At 38.5% G+C, this 22,354-nt stretch overlaps 1 protein-coding gene and 1 non-coding gene across 6 annotated transcripts in view; one reads left to right on the top strand and one right to left on the bottom strand.

Moving 5' to 3' along the window:
- The window catches only part of TMCC1 (transmembrane and coiled-coil domain family 1), a 153,226-nt gene that overhangs the window by 70,854 nt on the left and 60,018 nt on the right, over window positions 1–22,354 (bottom strand). Inside the window, exon 1 of one of the 5 annotated variants that reach the window (XM_023749632.1) lies at window positions 8,654–8,680. The exons of the other annotated variants lie outside the window; for them this stretch is intronic. Coding sequence (XP_023605400.1) covers window positions 8,654–8,671 — 18 coding nt within the window. The 5' untranslated portion in view covers window positions 8,672–8,680. Of the gene's footprint in view, window positions 1–8,653; window positions 8,681–22,354 lie in introns of those variants that run through there. 5 annotated transcript variants of the gene reach the window in all.
- On the top strand, window positions 18,086–18,189 carry LOC111824940. The gene has a single exon (XR_002828026.1). It is a non-coding gene; the product is annotated as a small nucleolar RNA U13 (small nucleolar RNA).

Raw genomic sequence — 22,354 nt, 5'->3', positions numbered from 1 at the left:
TGAAATAAGTCAGTCAGAGAAAGACAAGTATCACATGATCTCACTTATATGTGGAATCCAATGAACAAAATAAAGTGATGAACAAAATAGATCCAGAGACACAGAAGCATGGAACAGACTGATGAATCTTACAGGGAAGGTGTGGGCGGGGGTAAGGGGTGGGAGAAAGATTAGTCAAAGAACATATATGCATATATGCATAACCCATAGATACTAACAGCAGTGTAGTGAAGGCCGGTGGAGGGGGTGAATGGGGGGGAAAAGGGGGACATCTGTAATACTTTCAACAATAAAGATAATTTTTTTTAAAAAGGACACAAATAAAAGTAGATAATTAGCAATTAAAAATATAGATATATTCAACATTTACAGAATGGGTTCTATAGTGTCCCACTTTTCTAAAAGTCTTTTTCTAGAATCAGATACATTTTCCCTTCTTGAGTATTTCTTTAAAATGTTCATTCTGAAGTTTAGTATGAACTCTTCACAAAGCATGTTGCAATTTCATACAAAGAGTTCATAATTGAACTCTAATCTTTAGCAGTTTGATATACCAGATAGTTTTATTAAGAATTCCAGATGCTGGAGCAAGTACCTCATATCTGAACATTTTATTTTTTCATTTCTGAACATTTTAAATATTGTTTCAATAAGAGTATTTTAGTTCATCAGAGCTGATAATAGTTTGAGCAAGAGAGAGACATGGGTAGGGAAGCAAGGAAACAGTTTAATCTACAATCATTTACTCAGGTATTATGACTGATCAATTCATGTATTTATTATTTAAATATATTTCTATTGCTTTTAGAAAGGAAAGGAGAGGGAGAGATAAATAGAAACATCAATGATGAGAGAGAATCATTGATTGGCTGCCTCCTGCATGCATGTGCCCTGGAATTGAACCGTGACCTCTCAGTTCATATGCTGATGTTCAACTGCTGAGCTACACTGGCTGGGCCTAAGTTTTTTTGTTTGTTTTTTTAACAAACTTTCTCTTCTCATGGATTAATGGAATCAATGGAGAAAATAAAATCAATTAAGCATGTTTAAAAAATGTTTTACATTTTCCTCCTCCCTTTGGACTGTCAATAATGGAGAAAAAGCAGTTAACTTCTGTTTTACAGTCAGTCTCTACCCCCTATTCTTTCAGGGCTCTCCTAAGAATTCTTTCCTTCTGACCACCCATTCAACCTTGGACTATCTCCTATATAATAAAAGGCTAATATGCAAATCAACCGAACGACAGAACAACTGGTTGCTATGAATGTGCACTGACCACCAAGAGCAGACGCTCAACGCAGGAGCTTCCCCCTGGTGGTCAGTGCACTCCCACAGGGGGAGCGCCACTCAGCCAGAAGCTGGGCTCACACTGGTGAGCACAGTGGCGGCTCCCACCTCCGCAGCGGCGCTAAGGACATCCCCCAAGGGCTCCCGGACTGCAAGAAGGCACAGGCCGGGCTGAAGGACCCCACTCCCCCGCTGAGTGCATGAATTTCGTGTACTGGGCCTCTAGTTCTTAATAAAACACAGATAAGTAAACTGACCTTTTATTAGTTCAGAATAAGCAAAGATGTGCCAGAATTTTAAAACCCAAGATTACAGAAACAACAGGAAAAAAAAGGTACAGATAAGAGACACAAATCTGTTAACAAAGTTAGCATTTAAACAATCAACCATAAGGGATGAGAGTAATTTAACATCAAACTTCAGAGTGAAAAATCTGTTTGGATCTTAAATCCAATGTCTCAACAGCAAACAATATTAGTGTACATTAACTTCAGTATCAGAAACTATAAAGAATCTACTTCGCTTTAGCATTAGTCTCTTAGAAATACCTATGTATCATTTATAAAATCAACTCAAAAAAGCATGGTAAAAATCAAGCTTTAGGCTGTTTTCCACTCAAAGATATGGGTGAAATGTGAAAATGGCGCTGTGTTGCATAAAGCTGGATCATCCTCCTATCCAGTTGTATTTCAGGGACCTGTTCTGCTAACCTAGAGACATGAACTTAGCACTGAGATATGTACATACTGCTTTACAATTCAGAAATTGGCCAACTCTTAGGTAAAAAATACACTGAAAACAAGTAGCTCGGTGGTAATAACCTTTTTTAATGCGAGTAATATTTCAAATGGCTCTAATCCAGATACTTATTTGTTATGCATACCTGGCACCTTCAAATTTAACCCAAGCTGCAAAAAGCAAACCAAACTCTTTTGTTCACTGAAGAAAACACTTATTTTCTGGTAACTATTTAGCCTGAGGACAACATTGACTCTGCACTGAAGCAGCCCATCATACAAGAGTCGGGACACTCCAGTAGGATCTGAGCATTTCCACACAGCTAAAGAGCACTCTGTCCTTTCTGCCCAAATAGCTATGGGTAAAATGAACTACTAGAAAACACGTAACATGCTTCTCGATTATTGCAACTTCACACAAGTCAGTCCAAAAATAGCAAAATGCCGTGGCTGAAATCAACTGCTGAAAAATGCTAAGTTCCAGCAGCTCAAAGCATTTCCTGTGTCTGTATATTCAACCAGCCCCCACTTAAAGCTATAGAATTGTAGAATTAAGGATAGATTTTTAAAAAAGAGACAGATACACACACATATACAACATACGGTTTCCGAGGAGAGTGAGGGTTCCATGCTTGTGAAGGAGGAGGAGGTGGAATATGCCAAATAACCCTCAGGTTTCTCCCAGATTTGAACATGCTGTACCGTGGCATGAGGTCAGCAGAGACTGACTCCAGCCCTGTGAGGCTGAATTCTACCCTGACAAAGCAGTATCACTGTAATATGAAGCAGGAGGATCCAGGGCATGTTGGCCGCTGTACAGACTGGCTGTTCTAGAAAGTAATGGCAATTCCAAAACAAGAGATCTCTGCTGTCACATGAGATAATCTTCAGCCCAGTTAAGCAATAAGCACCAAAAATACTTTGAATCCCAAACATAGGCAGCACAAAATATTAAAAGTTAGGAAAGAACTTTTCTCCCTGAACATATTTTGTGTCTGGAGGAAAAAAAAAATTGAAGAACTATTGGTTAATTCGATTTGTATCATATATAATATACTGATTCTAATCTGAGACAAGACACAGTCTTCCGGACGTTGTGACCTAGCTAAAGAATCCCTTCTCTGTGTTTTTACAATGGAGTAGGGAGAATGTTCTGAAAAAATATTTTTGGTAACAGATATATGCCAGAAATGAAGATATGGCAAATAATCTCATTTCTCACATGTACCCAAAAGGCAAAGGTTGTTACAAACCTAATGCACATTATTATTTCTTTTTAGGTCACCAAGAAAGTATACAAGTATACTATTAGAAATTTTTCCTTGAATAAGGGAAAAAATAAAATATCTTAAAAAGGAAAAGGAGCCAGAACATGAAATTTTTGTCAAGAGAAAACAGTGCAATGTAGATAATCCTTGACATTTGTGGTTTCCCTTACATTATGAAAGTTCAACTTCAGACCAAAAATGACCCAATCTTTTTTTATTTTATTTATTTTTGTTGTTATTACCCACTGGATACTATTTTTTCCATTGATATTTAGAAAGAGTGGAAGGGAGGGAAGGAGGAAGGAAGAGAAAGAGGGGGAGGGAGAGAGGGAGGGAAAGAAACATTGATGTGAGAGAGACACCTGTGATGGAAGCTGCGACCCTTTGGTGTATGGTGCATGGGCCGAGGCTCTAACCACTTAAGCCACACCGGCCACGGCCCCAATCTTTTTAACACATAAAACTTAGCCAGGTAACAGCAGTAAACACAGGACATGGAAATGAACAAAAACTGCATGACAGCACAAACAGAAAGGTAAATTTGTAAGAAGTTCTTTAATAGTTCAGAATTAACACAGATTGAATGAAGTTAAAATTTTAAATGAACAGAAAATTTATCCTGTCATACAAACGCTTAAAAAAAAAATCTGTCAAAGCTCTCTGTTACTTACATGAAAAAATCCAAACAGCTATGTCACACAAAGAAAGTGATAATTAGGTCTCTGCCCACTATTCCCATTCTATCTCCCCTGTCTTCCAATTGTACTACTCATTATTGCCATTTTACATGCAGAGAAATAGAATAGAGAGGTAAGTAACTTAGCCAGTTATATGGCTACATGGCAGGGCTGGGATTTAAAGCCACACCGACTCTACACACGATAAGAGCTCAATCTTTAAAGAATCAGTGGAGACAGAACAGGAGCACTATAATGATGTTCAGAAAAACGAGGAAAAGTAGATGACTCTGCATTGGAGAATAGCTTCAAAGTTAGAGGTAGAACTTGAACTGAGCTGTTTATTCAAATATTTAAGGCACTGTTCTGGGCTCTAGAGCAACATCAGAGAACAGATTATGCCTACATCATACATGGGGAAGACAGCCAATAAACAAATACAATAGATATATAATATAGTCATTAATGATAAGTGCTATGAAGAAATATGAAGCAGAATAAAAGAGACAGAGGATGATGGGACCTCTCTGATAAAATAACATCTGAGCAGAGATCTGAATATAACCATATGGATATCTGGGAAAGGGAGTTCCAGGGAGAGATATCAAGTTTAAGGGCCCTGAGATAGGAATGGGTTTGGTGTGCACAAGATATGCCAAGGAGGTTGAATGAACAAGGGAGGAGAAGATAAAAAATAAGGACAGAGAGGTTTGTTTGTGGGAAGCAGGTCAAACTTATATAGGACATTGTAGGTACCATAAGAAAGTCACTGGCAGTCTTGAGCAGAGTAGGAATAGGCTCTGATTTAGATTTTAACAGGATCACTCTGAGTAAAGAACAGACAACCCTGGAGTGAATAAGGGACAGGGTACGTGTATGAAGAGAACTTTGGAGGCTATTACAGTAGTCCATGCAAGATAGTAGACAACAAGTGCCTAATACATGTTATCTGACATATACTGAGGAAGCAAAAAAAGGGTCTGTTAATACATCATATAAGTGAGGTGGGGAGAAATAAGAAATAAGCAAATAAAGGAAATAAAAGAAAGGCTTTTCATTTACAAGATACACTAGCTTTAATTTTATAAATATTAATTCGCTGCTAGATTTAAAAAGGAGATATACATCCTATATAATAAAAGGCTGATATGCAAATTGACCAAACAGTGGAATGACCGGTTGCTATGACACGCACTGACCACCAGGGGGCAGATGCTCAACACAGGAGCTGCCCCCTGGTAGTCAGTGAGCTCCCATAGGGGAAACACTGCTCAGACAGAAGCCCGGCTCACAGGTGGTGAGCACAGTGGCAGTGGCGGGAGTCTCTCCCACCTCCATGGCAGTCGGACATCCCCCGAGGCTTCTGGACTGCGAGAGGGCACAGGCCAGGCTGAGGGACCCTTCTGAGTGCATGAATTTCATGCACTGGGCCTCTAGTAATATGATAATTTGTCAAATTCCAAATTTCTGATAAAGGTTTTTGAGACCTATATTTGCCTCCAAACACCTAATAGGTAATCTTACAATTCCTAATACAATTTTCCCATTCTTTAAGATTCTTACTTAGCCCGGCTGGTGTGGATTAGTTGTTGAGTATCGACCTATGAACCAGAAGGTCATGGTTTGATTCCCAGTCATGGCATATGCCTAGGTTGTGGGCTTGATCCCTAGTGTGGGGCGTGCAGGAGGCAGCTGATCAATGATTCTCACTCATCATTGATGTTTCTATCTCTCTCTCCCTCTCTCTTTTTCTCTGAAATCAATAAAAAAATATTTTTTAAAAAAGAATTTAAAGACTAGAGGACCAATGCACGAAATTCGTGCATGGGTAGGGTCCCTAAGCCTGGCTGGTGATCAGGGACCATTGGGGCCTTCCGGCTGCTGGCCGGGGCCTTCCTTCATTCCGCACCACCCCCTGGTGGTCAGTGCACATCATAGCGAGTGATCGAACTCCCGGTCTCCCAGTTGAACTCCCGAGGGGACACTTTGCATATTAGCCATATATATATATTCCAGCATCTTATTTTTCTTTAAGTCTAGGAAACAAATAGAAAAAAAATTGTTACTGAATAGTTTCAAAACAGGTAGTTTTTAAATACTAGATATGCAGTTTCCCATATTTAATAACTTTTGCTTTAGGTCATTTCATCAGGGCCTCTGAAAGAATAATTTACTTTGAACACAAATTTTTGTGTTGATATCTAGACTATCAAAAGAAATTTTGATTGGTTTTATGATACACAGGGAATATTAGTGTCTTTTTTTTAAAATCCTCACCAGAGGATATTTTTTCCATTGATTTTTAGAGAGAGTGGAAGAGAGAGGGAAAGACAGTGAGAAATATCAATGTGAGAGAAACACATCGATTGGTTGCCTCCTGCACGAGCCCTGACCAGGGCTCAGCCCAGGGAGGAGCCTGCAACTGAGGTATGTGCCCTGAACCGGAATCGAACCCGGGACCCTTCAGTCCGAAGCCGACGCTCTATCCACTGAGCCAAACCAGGTAGGGCAGTAGTTTTTGTCTTTTATCATTTTGCTAGAAATTTATCAATTTTATTAATCTTTTCTATGAATCTATTGTTTTTCTCTATTTTAGGTTTCATTGACTGCTCTTATCTTTATTTTAATTTCCTTTTTTCTGCTTGCTTTGGATTTTACTCTTCTTTTTTAGTTTGTTAAGACTGATGCTTATATAATCGAATTGACAAGTTTCTCCTTTTCCAATATAAGAATTCAGTGTTACAAATTTCCTTCTAAGTGCTACTTTAGCATCCTCAAAATTTTGATATAATGTATTTTCATTTTTTTTCAGATCAAAATATTTTCTAATTTCCCTTGAGACTTCCTCTTTGACCCATGGATTATTTTAAAGTATGCTGTTTAGTCCTAGCAGGTTTTGCTCAGTGGTTAGAATGTTGGCCCAAGGACTGAAGGGTCTCGGTTCGATTCCGGGCAAGGGCACACACTTTGGTTGCAGGCCTGATGTGTCTATCTTACACTGATGTTTCTTTCTCTCTGTCTCTCCCCCTCCCTTCTACGTTCTCTAAAATAAAAAATAAAAAATCAATGGAAAAAATATCCTCAGGTGAGAATTAACAAAACAAAAAATAAATAAATAAAAAATGTATACTGTTTAATTTCTAAATGTCTGGATATTTTCCTGTTATCTTTATGTTACTATTTCCTAATCTAATTCTCCTATGGTCCAAGAACATAATTTATTTCAATGCTTTTAAATTTATTTGGGGTTGATTTTACAACCCATGTTATGGCCTATCTTGATGACTATTTCATGGACACTTGAAAATAATACGTATTGTGATGTTGTTGAAGTGTTCCATTTAAAAAATCCAGTTGGTGGAAGGTGCTGTTAGTTCTATATCCTTGTTGATTTTCTGCCTACTAGGTTCTATAGATCAAGAAAGGGGTGTTGAAGTCTATAATTATGGATTTATTTCTCTTTTCAGCTTTGTCCATTTTTCTTCCAGTATTCTGAAGCTCTATTGTTAAGAAAACATTTAATATATTTTAAGAGTTTTTGCCCTGGCGATGTGGCTCAGTTGGTTGGGCGTCATCCCATGCACTGAAATGTTGCTGTTCGATTCCTGGGCAGGGCACGTGCCAGGGTTTGGGGCTCGATCCCCTGTAGCTGGTGTGCAGGAGGCAGCTGATCAATGTTTCACTTTCACATCAATGTTTCTCTCTCTCTCCCCCTCTCCCTTCTACTCTCTCTTTTTTAAAAAAAGGGGGATAAAAGAATCATATGTTTGGTTCCTTCTTTTCCTATTTATTAAATTATACATGTACACACATGTGCATGCAAAATTAGCACACAGCATTACCTTTCTCTTGATGTTTCTCAACTCAACTGTCCTTTCTTCTGAAACCCAGTTCTGCCATTTCTGAGAAGCAGACAGTATAAACAAAAACAGCTTAGGCCTTTGTAACCTCTGATACTCTTACTTCATTTTCAAGTACTTCAGACTACCTCACATAAAGCATGGGCTCAATATAGAGAGTAGGGCAAAAGTTGATTTATAGTTGTTCATATGGAAAATAATACAATAATAATCCAGGAATAAACTCTGTGTTTCACATACTCACGACTGTAAATCTACCTCTGTCCCATCCTGTATATTAGTTACCTTTCCTATACATATTTTTATCACAGATATATTCTCACAGACACCAATCATCATGGATTTCTATGCAGAAACTGAAAGTTTGCAAATCATAATTAGAGATCAAAGTTCTTTGCTTCCCCTGTGCCAGGTGACGATATCTCCAACAGCTAAACGCCATCAAAAAGAAGCATGTCTGCTGTTTAATAATTTAGTAACAGCAGCAAGATAAGAACTGAAGCTTGAACTTTGTACCTGTCCTTAGGAAGATAATGGCACAAGATAAATCAAAGAATAAAAATTGGTCTGCTCCTTTCTTGTACTCTTTTCCTGGTCTATTGGTTTTATATTCCCAAATAATGTTTCTCGACCATGGAAAGGATAAGAAGAGTGCAGAGGCTGAGAGATCAGAACTATGAAGTATTCAAAAGATGCTGAGCTACATGACACTTAGAAATTAACCACGGTCATCTTATTGGTGAGATGAAAAGGGTCTTCAAAGGATATGAATAAGAGAATTCTAAGAAATGACTGCCTCATGATTCAAGGCAAAGTCTACTCACCTCCACAAGCTCTAGCATTATTTTGGCCTCTTGCACTTACCTCTGCTTTCCATCTTGACTTCATTACCTCACTGGTGTTCTGTCTTCCCCTGCCTCCTGAACAAAAATTTCCAAGATTCCAGCAGACACAAGGATAAACTCGTATACAACTGTGCTTCGTAACATCTAGCTCTTTCTGGGACTTACACGTTAATCAACTGGGATATACCTTTGACCTTAACGTATGACACTGTTCCACCTCACCTGTGAGATCACCAATCTTAGGACTAGTTAGCCCTTTGGAATTACATCTTAAGCATATATATGTCTAACTTAAATCTCATTGGTGCTACCCTATTCCCTCCCCACCTCCTCCTTCACACATTAGGATCTTTCAAGCCAAAGTTAGGGTGGTACAAAGAAATCATGCAGAACTGGATTAGAATAACTGCTCTATTGATTATTGACTGTACAACTTTCATAATCACTGAACATCAGTTTCTTCACTATCAAAATAAGGATATAACACACCTTGCAGAACTCTTTTGAGCACAGACACACAAACTATCAGCTGCTCCTACTAACTACACTGAACTTCCAAATTTCAAACATAATAATCCCTTCTCTGTATATGATTATTTCGTAAGTTTTCAAAGTAATTAATTTGACATCAGTTCTATTTTACAAGAGAGGAGACTGAAGCTTACACAAAGTCCTGAATATGGTAGCGCTTCAGTAAATGTCAAAATACTATTCTGAAGGGTAAGTGACGTAGTCAAGGTTACACACCTAGTATAGATTAGGATCAGAACCAAGGAATTCTGACTCTTCAATAACATTCTTTCCAGTACTTTGCCATTCAGGTCATCCCCTTTTCCCCGGGGGCACAAAACTCCAGCTTGCAACCCACATGCAGCTCTTTGGCCCCTTGAGTGTGGCTCTTCCACAAAATACCACATGCGGGCGCGCATGTACAGTGCGATTGAACTTCGTGGCCCATGCGCAGAAGTCAGTATTTTGTGGAAGAGCCACACTCAAGGGGCCAAAGAGCTGCATGTGGCTCGCGAGCCGCAGTTTGCCGACCACTGGCCTATACTGTGTTTCTGTGTTTATTTGAAGAAAATCCTATATAATAAAACCCTAATATGCAAATAGACCAAATGGCAGAACGATCGGTCGCTATGACACACACTGACCACCAGGGGGCAGATGCTCAACAAAGAAGCTGCCCCTAGCCGGGAGGCAACCAGCGGTGTGATCAGGGGGCGGGGTCAGCCAGTGGGCGGCACCAGGCCGCCAGCCAAGGTGGGTGCCAGTGGGCCCCCCCCACCAATCACCCTGCCTGCCGGTCGCACCACAGATAGCCCTGATCACCGGCCAGGCCTAGGGACCCTACCCTATATATTGGGAACAGTCTCTTAGATTTAAATATTAAAACCTGGCAAGGCTACTCTAACACTGAAAAAACAGGATGATGCAGTGATGACATGCATGGACTCTGGCTTGCACATTTTGTGGTCAGCACTGATTCTGACACTTATAACTGTGTGACAAAGCCAATTACTTAACTTCTCTCTGCTTCAGTTTTTCTACCCATAAGATGGGGAAAATGGTACTACTGCCTCAGAAGGAACATGTTATGTACTACTTTTTATAATCAGGGTAAAAAAATGTAGCTACTCATACAACAGCAAGATGCCTTTCACCTGTATGAAAAGTATGGTCACTGGTGCATGCAGCTTCCCATATTGCGAGAGGGATGTCTGACTGCTGGTTTAGGCCCAACATCCCCTGAGGGGTCCCGGATTGCAAGAGGGCGCAGGCCAGGCTGAGGTACCCCCTGCCACCCGTGCATGAATTTCATGCACTGGGCCTCTAGTAAAATTATAACATATTTTTCACGCACAATCTCAACCACTTTTCTTTTTTATATTTGTTGTTGTTAATCCTCACCCGAGGATATTTTTTCCATTGGTTTTTTAGAGAGGGGAGGGAGGGAAGGAGGGAAAGAGGGAGGGAGGGGAGGAGAAAGAGAGAGAGAGAGAGAGAGAGAGAGAGAGAGAAACATAGATTTGATAAGACACATACTTATTGGTTGCCTCAGGGCTGGGGATTGAACCTGCAACCCAGGTATGTGTCCTTGACCGGGAATTGAAACTGCGATCCTTCCTTCAGTGCAAGGGCTGATGCTCTAACCACTGACAAACAACTAGCCAGGGCTTTATTTTTTTAATCCTCACCTGAGGACATGCTTAGAGAAAGTGGGAGGGGCCGGGAGCGGGAGGGGGGGGGGGCAGACAGAGGGACAGAGACAAAGAAAGAGAGAGAAAAACATCAATGTAAGAAAGAATCAATCGGCTGACTGCCTGCCTTCTGTATGCGAACTGCAACCCAGGTAATGTGCCATGTATATTCCTGGGAATATACAGGACAATGGACCAACCAACTGAGCCACTCTGGCTCTCTTTATTTTATAAATTTACAGCAATTTTTGCATATTAAACTTCTCTCAAAGTTTCTCTATTCACTCATCCTATTCACTGAAGATTCCATGACTTAATTCAACAGAAGAGGTTGAGATCATCAGGCCATTTCAAGATAGGCATCTACCACTACAACTTCACTCTCTAATTCCATACTGTAATTCCTTCTCAGCAGATGTTGCATCTATTACTTATGATTTACAACTTTCAGCCTCAGGAAAAGGACTCTTGGATCTAAGTATCTTGACCTCACACTCTCTATCTGCATAATTTCCCTAGAATGCTTTCATTTCTGTCATTTTATATCTCTCATTTGGAAACAATAGTTAAGGCCCTGCCAGGATACTCAGCTGGTTGGAGCATCATCCGTACACCCTAAGGTTGCAGGCTTGATTCCCAGTCAGGGCACATACCTAAGTTGTGGGTTCTATTCCCGGTTGGGATGTGTATGGGAAACAATGGATAGATGTTCTTTTTCTCTCTTCCTTTTTCTCTTTCTCTGTCTCCCCAACCCCCACCTTTCTTCTCTCTAAGCAAGTCCTCCACTGAGAATAAAAATATAAACAAATACATAAATAAAAAACATCATTATTCTTTAGTGAGGATTACAAAAACAACAACAGTGGTTAAGAATCATTTTCTTTGCCAAGACAACTCAATGGAGAAAAGAGTAGTCTTTTCAACAAATGGTAGTGAGAGAAGTGGCTATTAACATGCAAAAGAATGAAGCTGCCCCTTCCTCGCACCATATACAAAAATTAACTCAAAATTAATCAAAGAGTGTGGCTCAATTGGTTGGAGCATCATCCTGTACACCAAAAGATGGTGGATTCAATTTATAGTCAGGGCACATACCTAGGCTGCCTTACGGGAAGCATCTGATATCTCTCTCTTCTCTCTCTCCTCTCTCTCTCTTTTCCCTCCCTTCCCCCCGCCCCCCCCCCCCCCCCCCCCCCCCCCACTTAAAATCAATGAAAACCATATCCTCAGGTGAGGATTTTTTTTTTTTAAAGAATCAAGCATCTAAATATAAAAGCTAAAACTATAAAACTTTTAGAACATGGGTTTTCTTTGTTACCTTGGATTTAATCAATGGTTTCTTAGATATACTAGTAACACCAAAAGCATAAGCACTTCAAAGAACACAAGAAAGTGAAAAGAAAACCCAAAGAATGGGAAAAACTTTTGCAAATAATTTATCTTGTAAGGTATCTGTACAGAGAATATGTAAAGAACTGTTACAACTTAATATTAAAAAGAAAAGCCAATTTTAAAATGGGCAAAGGACCTGAATAGACATTTCTCAAAAGAAGATACACCAATGGCCAATAAGCACATGAAAAGATGCTCAATATCATTAGCCATTAGGGAAATGCAATTCAAAAGCACAATGAGATACCACTTCATACCCACTAGGGTGGCCATAATACAAAAGACAGATAATAAAAAGAGTTGTTGAGAATGTGTAGAAAATGGAACCTTCTGGACTGCTGGTAGGAATGTAAAATGATGCAGTCCCTTTGGTAAATGGTCTGGCAGTTCCTCAAATGATTACTGTTAGGTCTGATCAAATAATTGAATCGATATCCCCTCCCCTGGGAACTGACCTTTAGGCCACTTCACAATGGACATTCTACTTGCTTAGACCACATTCCACTTGCTAAGACCATTATCTCTCCTCTTCGGGGCTTCCCAGAATCCGGACCTGCATAGAGAATTCTTTGCCCAGAAAAAGCCCGCCTAGAGTCCTTTAAAAACCTCTGACTCCCATCTTTGAGTGCTGGCGCCATATTGGGGCTCAGCCCATCTAGTATCCAGATGACCTAATAAATTCATAATTCTTTACCCCTTCTGGCCTCGTGCGTTCCTTCTTCAGTGATTACACATAAAGTTACCATATGATCTAGCAATTCCACTCATAGGTCCATACCAAAGAGAAATGAAGACACATGTCCACACAAAAACTTGTGCACAGATAAACACAACAACATTATTCATAATATCAAAAAGTGGAACAACTCATAGGTCCATCACTTGATGAGTAGTTAAATAAAATATAATATATCCATACAATGAAATATTACTTGGCAATAAGGGAATACTGACATCTACAATACCAATGAATCTTGAAAACAGTGTCAAGTGAAAGAAGCTAGTCACAAAATACCACATATCGTATGATTTCATTTAAATAAAATGTCCAGAACATAAAAAAATCTAGAGAGATAGAAACTAGGTTAGTTATTGCCTAAGGCTGGTGGGAATGGGGGAGTTTGGGCAATGATGGTTAAAGTGAGTAGGGTTTCTTTTTGGGGTAATAAAATCTTCTAAAATAAATTGTGGTGATGGTTGCAAATCTCTGTAAATATAGTAAGTCATAGAATTGTACAATTTCAATGGGTGAACTGTATGATATGTGACTTATATTGTAAGAAGATGTTAAGTTTGTTAAAAAGCTGTTAAAACTTAAAAATCACTCCTCCATGTAATATTTCTAACAGAACTTTTCTCCTCAGCCATCTCAACTCTTAAGATCAATACAGGTTTACTATATAGATGTACCTGATAAGAAACAGAATGGTATATTCTATGGAAAAAGTCCTAGTCAAGGAGAGAAGAAAACATATATTGAATCCCAGTTTTGGCATCAGTTACCTGTGGAGACAAGTCTTGCTAAGCCCCAGTTTCCTTAATTTTAAAACCTCTTACGATAAAATTCTTGATGGACTCTCTCTTGGAAAGATCTTCTTGTAATTTATTCAAATTTGAATTTATAGGGGGGCTAGATAAGGGACTTCTGTAGAAAGGTGTCATCTGTACTCTATGGTATCTGCTATGATGAATCTGTGGAATAAGCAGCTACTCCTCTATATATTTATGTGAAATATTCAGAGCAAACATGAAACCATGAAATTCAAAGATAAAGTTGTAGTCACAATACACAGATGGCACTTTGGAGTATGTGTGATTGATACCAAAATTAAAAATACTTATAAAGCTGTTACACTGCATTGTACCATGGACTCTTTTAGATAACAAAACATCTCTTTACCCTAAACAATACATTACTATTTTCATTGCAGATCCTATCAGTAACCACCAAAATGAGTGACCTTTTATGTAACAGGGCTCTTCATGTACATTATTTTATTCAATCCTCAAAATACCCTGCAATCTAGTTATTTACTAGCTTCATTTTTAAAGATGAGGAAATTAAGGCTTAGAGACTGCAAGCACCTTGCTTATCTTTGCTATTCAAACCATCTACTGTATCTTTGATGTTCTCATAGCTTGGCCTACCTAAAAGACAAACCAAATCTCAAGGGACATGCTTCATTTTATTCAACTTATCCTACAGGAACCTTGTTAGCACTTGGGTTGCGGGAAACGAGTTAAGTCGGCTCGCGTGAATTGCGCGTACTCCGCGGGAGCCGTCTTTAACTCGGTTCATATAGATTTGCGGTGGAGTGCGGGAAACGTGTAAACTCGGGCCGATTGTAACTGCGTATTACCAAATATTTCATTTCAATCGAACCCATACTTCAAAAGATATAGGCATTTTAACGCGCCATCTTATATTTTGGCGGGAAATTCACCCGACACCGTAATGTTAGCATCATTTTTGTTCTAATGTCTTTAGCATTACATTGTAACAGCAGCTCAACAGAACTGGATGGCTTGTAAATTACATATAACCTCCACATGGTACCGCCTCTGGGTCTAGGCTCCTACAGCTCTCTCACCCTGGAATGTCCTTCTATCTCTATATATCCAAGATCACCCTGATCTTAAAGGTCCAAATGTCATTGCCCACCTAAAAATTTCTCTTGCGTTTTCTTTGTATAAATTATCTTCCTCTTAACTCTCATAGAATTTCATGAATGAATAATAAAATACATACATTAAGCCAGATACTGTGATGGGCACTGAGTTAGTTATACTAAAGATTTACTATTTTGTTATATGTTGCAGACCAAGGAAATTAATTGTATGTATGTTGCAGTCAGTTTATACAAACTTGCAAATAGGCAAATCTATCTGCAAAATGCCCTGTGCTGTTAAAGAAAAAAAATCTTGACTCATAGCTTCAAAAATAAAGATAATTGAGGGTGAGAGACATATTCTTGAGTTCAATTTCTAAACACTAAGAAAAACTTAAAACTCACAACTTGGTTGTTATTTACTAACTTATCTTCCAATTCGAGTTTTTAAAAATAACTTCACTCTCATAAAATTCAAATCAAAGCTTTTCTTTCCATTTTGGTAGGCTTCAATTACCAAGTTCCATTTGTTTTAAAAAACAATCACAGTCATAACAGCATACATCACTCTATTGCTCAAAAAGCTATATGAGCATAACATAATCTGGTGGCTAGTCTGGGAGCTTCAGGTGCCGGAAGCCGGTCCACCCTTGCTGCTTGACACAGTCGCTGCAGGGAAGAAACATCTGCACAGCTTATGTTTCAAGGGATCTGGCGTATATGGCATATGTTTGCTCCCCCTCTTAACGCTATGTGTTTTAAACAGGACCACCTCCCCGACAAAGGTTGTTTCCCCAGGTGAGGATTTTTATCAGTAAAGCCCCTCAACTAAGTGCCAGGCGGGTAGTTAATCACTTTAACTACGAACAATCACGCTTAAGCTACATAATCTTTACTCTCTGGAATGGAGATAAGAAACGCCCTAACCTTTGGAATAGAAATTGATAGGATTAAAATCAACTGGTATAAATACAGATGTAACAAGACAATAAAACACAGAACCTGGCTGGAGAACCTAGCGAGAGAACATGGCAAGAGAACCTAAACAGAACCTGGCTGGAGATCCTGGCATGGCAAGAGAACCTAAACAGATCAACTGAACGCTGTCTCCGTGGCTAGAACCTGGCTAGGCTGCTGATCAACTGAACGCTGTCTCCGTGTCATTCCTTCTTTGCCGACTCCGTCCACACCTTTGGGGACCCCTGGACCTGCTGGGGTTGGACCCCAACATTCAGGTTCCTTATCTGTAAAGTGGGAGTGCTTTCCTCGAATGGTTCTGAGGCTCACATGGGATAATAAACATGAAGTATTTTGCAAATGTTAATTATGATGATAATTTAGAATCTCTCAAGCTTACCAAATCAAATTTAAATGTTTTATCCTGGTGTTTAAACTTTCTCTTATTTATCTGTACCTCACTTATCTGTGACTCCTCATTAACCACCTAAGGTAATTACCTCCTCCCCATCTAAATCTTACCTATCTTTTAAGAACCATTGCATGGGGGGGGGGGGGGTGTCAGGAGTGGGCTGGAAGAGGTCAGTGGGGGGAAAAAGGAGACAAATGTAATACTTCCAACAATCAAGAATTAAAAAAAAAAAAAAAAAGAACCATTGCAAATGACTCCTCATGGAAGCTTCCTTAGACTACTCCAGCTCAGGGTGCTCTCTCTATGAACTAGCTTTAATCCTTCCTTCTTAAGACCTCTAGTAAGCATCTTCAAACATCATTTTCATAATTCCCCCTCTTAAAAACCTACAATCATTTCTCAGTACGTTTAGCATAAAATCATGGCTATGAATTAGATTCAGTGAAAAGATGATGGCTTGTTTTGTTTATCTTAGTGAGCCTTTTTGAAATGTAATTAGGGTTGTTTTACAGTTTATTCTATTGTTTGTTTTTAATTTAGCTGAGTCTATCTATTACTTTCAAAGTGATTTCATGTTGTGTTCTCCCAAATAAACAGTTTTTATGTGTGTTTTTCAATTTTTTAAAATTGTGGTAAAAACTCATAAAATTTACCATTTTAATAATTTCTAAGTGTACAGTTCAGTAGTGTTAAGTATATTCACATTATTGTGCAATAGATTTCCAGAACTTTTTCATTTTGCAAAACTGAAACTCTGTACCCATTAAACAACTCTCCATTTCCCTCTCCCCCAAACTCCTGGCAACCACTACTCTACTTTCTGTCTCTATAAATTTGACTGTTCTAGGAACCTCATATTAAGTGGAATCATGCAGTATTTTTTTCTATTGTGACTGGGGTTTTTTCAATTAGCATAATATTTTCAAGGATCAACCATGTTGTAGCATGTGTCAGAATGTCCTTCCTTTTAAAGGCTGGGTAATATTCCTTTGTATGTGTAGGCCACATTTTGTTCACTCATCTGTCAATGGACCCTTGGTTTGTTTCCACCTCTTGGCTATTGTGAATACTACTTGAGGTCAAATCTCTTGGGCTATTGTTCTCTTGAGAAGATCTGCAGGAAGATTAAAACACTCCCACTAGGTGTAAATATAAAGACTGAAAGCTAAAGATGAGTTGCCAACTACTGAAATAAGGAGCAAAGAGAAGGAGAACAATACAATAATGTCCTCCTCTTCCTTCTCTTTCCTTACTTCTACGGAAATGGCAAAACCAAGTCAGAAAAATTCTACTTGATATAACCACTAATCCCTGTGTGAGCTAGAATTGCTTAGTAGGTCTGAGAGTAGACTGTTAAAAACATAAGGAGAAAGCAATGCCCTGATGAGTTGAGATGCCATGCCAGAATGCTAAATTCATTCATTCATACACATAATCATTCATTCAAATATTTTGAGTTTTTGGCATTTGTAAGGCTCTGTGGTTGGAGAATACAAAGATGACTGTGTTGCTGAAAAGCTTCATAGAAACTAATGCCTAATGTAAAAAAAATGTAGTCTTTAAAGGATTTAGCACAATTCCTGGCACAAAATGAGCAATCAACAAATGTTAGCCACTATTACCAAAAAAATCCAATGGTAATTTAGATGACATAACATTGTTCACTAAACAATTCTTATGATAAATGCTTTTTAAAAACAGCTTTATTGAGATATAATTCACACATCATATAGTTCACCTGTTTAAAAGGGTAAAATTCAATAGTTTTTAGTATAGTCACAGAAATGTGCAACCATTACCACAATCAACATTTTCATCATCTCAAAAAGAAACATTGTAGATCCTTTTGTAGTTCACGGGCATGATGATTGGGTGTTCACGCTGCCGTGTGAGATGTGCAGCCCACAAACCCTGTTACACCTTTGGCACATGACCCACCTGTTATGTGGGGGGGGGGGGGGACTTTGTACCCCATAGCCATTGTTCTTCTATCCCCCACCCCCCAACCCCACCCTTACCTTCCTGGCCCTAAGTAATCACTAATCTACAGACTTACCTATTTTGGACACTTCCAAAATAAATGGAACCATATAATATGTGGTCTTTTGTGATCAGTTCTCCCTCATAAACAGACTTGAAAATATTTGATGACAAAATAAAAATATTAAAGTCACCACATCCAAACAACTTTTGAAAATCAATTTTTTAAATGCCCACATATTTAAATAAGGACTTGAATGTATCCATGAGTTTATTATAAAACAAAAACTAGTTTAATGAGAAGTGCCTAGTGAGAAAGAAATGATTTAAGCAACACAATCTAGATATAAACTTCGTTTATATTTATCATAAATCCCACTGATTAGATGTTTCTTTCTCCCTCCTACTGTCATCTGCCAGGAGAAAATTAACTGTCCATTTATTTTTATAGCTCATGAATAAGATTTTTTCTACTTTTTTTATTGATTTCAGAGAGGAAGGGAGGGGGAGAGAGAGATAGAAACATCAATGATAAGAGAGAATCATTGATCAACTGCCTCCTGCATGCCCCCTACAGGGGATCAAGCCTGCAACCTGGGCATGTGCCCTTGACTGGAATCCAACCCAGGACTTTTCAGTCTACAGGCCGACGCTCTATCCACTGAGCCAAACCAGGTAGGGCTCATGAATAAGATTTGAGAACTAAATTGCAATGAAAAACATGAGTCTGGTTTAAGACTTTATACTGGAGTCCCAAATGAAATTTATTTACCCTGTAGGGAAAATATAACACTGCTATTTATTTCGTTCAAAGTATTTCTAGTCTCACATTTAGAAAAGCCAGGCAAGCAAGGATTTCTTTATTAGTAAAATAAGGGGTTATATTATGTAATCTTGTTTTTTTTAAGCCGGGAAGTGCTTTTTTTATTGATTTCAGAGAGGAAGGGAGAGGGAGAGAGAGATAGAAACATCAATTATGAGAGAGGATCATTGATCGGCTGCCTCCTGCACGCCTCCCACTGGGGATCAAGCCCACAAACCAGGCATGTGCCCTTGACTGGAATCGAACCTGAGACCCTTCAGTCTGAAAGCTGACACTTTATCCACTGAGCAAAACCGGCTAGGGCTGGCCTTGACTATTTAAAAGTACTTGATAGTTGTAAAATGTACTCTGGAATACTACCTTGTGTTTAAGAGTTTTAAATACCATTCCAAACTTACTCACATCTATTGTTTACTTGTTTCTTTGAGATGAGAAGAGTAAATATTATGTCATTTTAAAATTTAGGAACTGAAACACAGAGAAATATTGTCTAAAATCACACAGAATAGGAAAACTCTGGGTTTCTACTACTGGGTTCTTTTCATTACATCAAAATTTGGAATTAATTTGGAAATGAGGATACCTATAATTCAAGAACCAGAATGGGGTTGCCAATTTATTGCCATTTCTGACTTTTAGACTTGTCTGATATCTATGAAAGAAGATAATATTAACAGAGATTCAACAAATATTTACTCGGTGTCTACTAAGTGGCAAGTTTTATCAGACAGAAGATTACACTGCAGTAGTAGGAAGGCTGGATTAGAAGTAGCCGGAGGTAAGGATGGTGGCAGTAGGTAGTATGGGAAACTGGAAGAAAGTAGACAAGATTAGCCACTTTTTAAATTATTCTTTATATTCAAATTCATCCATGAAACAAATATTTATTTAGCGCTTACCAGGTACCAGACACTATTCTATGTTCTTGGATATATAAATTAGCATAATAGATAAACATCCTTTTCATAAGGTTTACATGGGGGCAGGTGCAGGGGGCAAAAAAGTAATTAAAATATGTAGTATATTAGATGATGATAAAAACATTGGAGGGGAGAAAGAAAAGAAACTGAGAAGGGAGATAATGGATGCTGGGGGTGGGGGGGAGTGTGTGTGTAGGGAGTGGTTTTGCTATTTTAATAAAGTATACAGTCATTCAAAGCCTTGCTCTAAAGGTGACCCCTGACCTGAGACCTAAAGGATATATGAGAGCAATCCATGCAGACACTTGGAGAAAAAGGCAGAGGAAAAACAAATGCAAAAGACCTGAGGCAGAACTGTGGTGCACTTGAAAAACAGCAAGGAAGAGGCCCAGTCTGAGTGGTATAATAAAGGAAAAGAGTAGTAATAAATAGATACTGTATTTATCTTTCTACACAACCTACTACCTCCATTTACTATGTTCTAATTTCTCTCCAAGTTAGAATATACATGAACTTTATATTATATGCTCTAAAATGTCTTGAAGTCCCCATGGTTAGGTGTTATTTGTATACAGTGATCAACAACATCACCTCATAAGACTCAAAACTCAAATATGTAATCATTCACCACTGAATAGATATTGAATAGACTGGGTCAGATTTTCAATTGTGTCCAAAGAGAATCTGTTAAATGAGACCCTAGTTTCCTGTCTCAACATATACACACACACACACTGCACCAAAAAGAGAACAGGGCATTTGCATCATTTCAATATCTATCTTCAAATGATTAGAAAACAGGGAAAGAATGTTAGACAAGTATGTTAAGACTCTGAAGCTAACATTCCATATAGTAAGAAGTAATATTAAACAACCCAAACACATTATCTAGAAGAGTGTTTCCTAAATTTACCCTCTGTTCACTCCACAGAAGTTAAAGCATTTAGTTTGGCAACCCCATTACCTTGTTGAATTTTACCATAGAAAATATAAACTAACTTTTAGATTAGATTTTGAAAGGATGCTCATATTAGAACTCCCTAAATGTGATATTAAATGTTACATGCCTCGCCCTCTCAACAAACTCATATCTGGTGATCTAGACCCTTTCCTAGAATGCTTCCCTCATGTCTTCCATCTAAATCAATGATGTGCAAAGTAATAGAGTTCCTCCAGAAGTATACATCAGATTATGAGGGATTTTTAAAGTCACCTCCCAAATGATTACTACCTTGAGCCTAAGTCACATTCTTTTTTTAAAAAACAACAACAACCCTTTTTGAAAAATATGTTTTTTTATTGATTTCAGAAAGGAAGGGAGAGGAGGAGGAGAGAAAGAGAAACATTAATGATGAAAGAGAAACATTGATCGGCTGCCTCCTGCACGTCCCCTACAGGAGCTCGAGCCCACAACCCAGGCATGTGCCCTGACCAGGAATTGAACCTGACCTCCTGGTTCATTGGTTGATGTTCTACCACTGAACCACACCAACCAGGCCTAAGTCACATTCTTGAGGTATACTGGGAAGGAAAAATTGAGAACCACTGATCCAAATCCTTTAGATCCAACTAAAATCCCACTTCCTCTACAATGCTTTTCAAACCCATTTCAGGTTCAAAGGAGGAATTAATGACTTCTTCAAAATGTGATTATTAATTTCATAAAAATTAAAAGCTTAGAAGTGCTTTGTGTAAGAAAAGGGACTTGAGTTCCAGTATATTATCACATGAAGAAAAACGTATGCATAACGTAAATTTCCATTGAGAGGAATGTCTGTTTTCATAAAGAAATTTCAAATTTTCTCTTGAAAAGAAGGAGGTAGAAGAAATGTACATCTTCTCAGTGCCTGGACTCTAATATGTAAGTATATGACTCACTAAGTTCACTTGCTATTCTCAAATTAGAATGATCAGTACTGGCTAGAAACTAAACTCCAACCAAGCCTGTCTATTAAACTCATGAGTTTGTTTATTTACTTTTGCTAAGAACAACTGTATTAAATTAGATCCCTCCTGATATAAAAAAAATGGATGTTTTCTCTGGCGTTTTCTATCTAGTCATTTTTCTTAGAACTTTAACCTGGCCCGCACATAACAGATCATAACATAATTTTACATTCCAAAGGGGTACTAGTGATACCATTGTAATTAGCTAGTTAGTAATAACAGAAAAGAAGCAAAGAGAAGGCCAGACATTATAGGCATGTCATTTGGGCAGCTTCACCAGGAAACTGCAGCTTTGCACTCCCCAGGGAACCACTGGCTATTCATTGCAAGACACTGAGGGCAGAGGACTGGACAAAGGAGGAATAGATGTATGCCCAGATAAATTTGGGGTGACATAGAGAAGGCACTTGCCTATCAATCACACTTGGGAACAGAGATC

Source organism: Myotis lucifugus, unplaced genomic scaffold, assembly GCF_000147115.1.
Source record: "Myotis lucifugus unplaced genomic scaffold, Myoluc2.0 scaffold_8, whole genome shotgun sequence".
NCBI classification, from domain to species: domain Eukaryota; kingdom Metazoa; phylum Chordata; class Mammalia; order Chiroptera; family Vespertilionidae; genus Myotis; species Myotis lucifugus.
The sequence above is the reverse complement of the archived record's forward strand: the minus strand, read 5'-3'. Positions and strand labels throughout refer to the sequence as shown.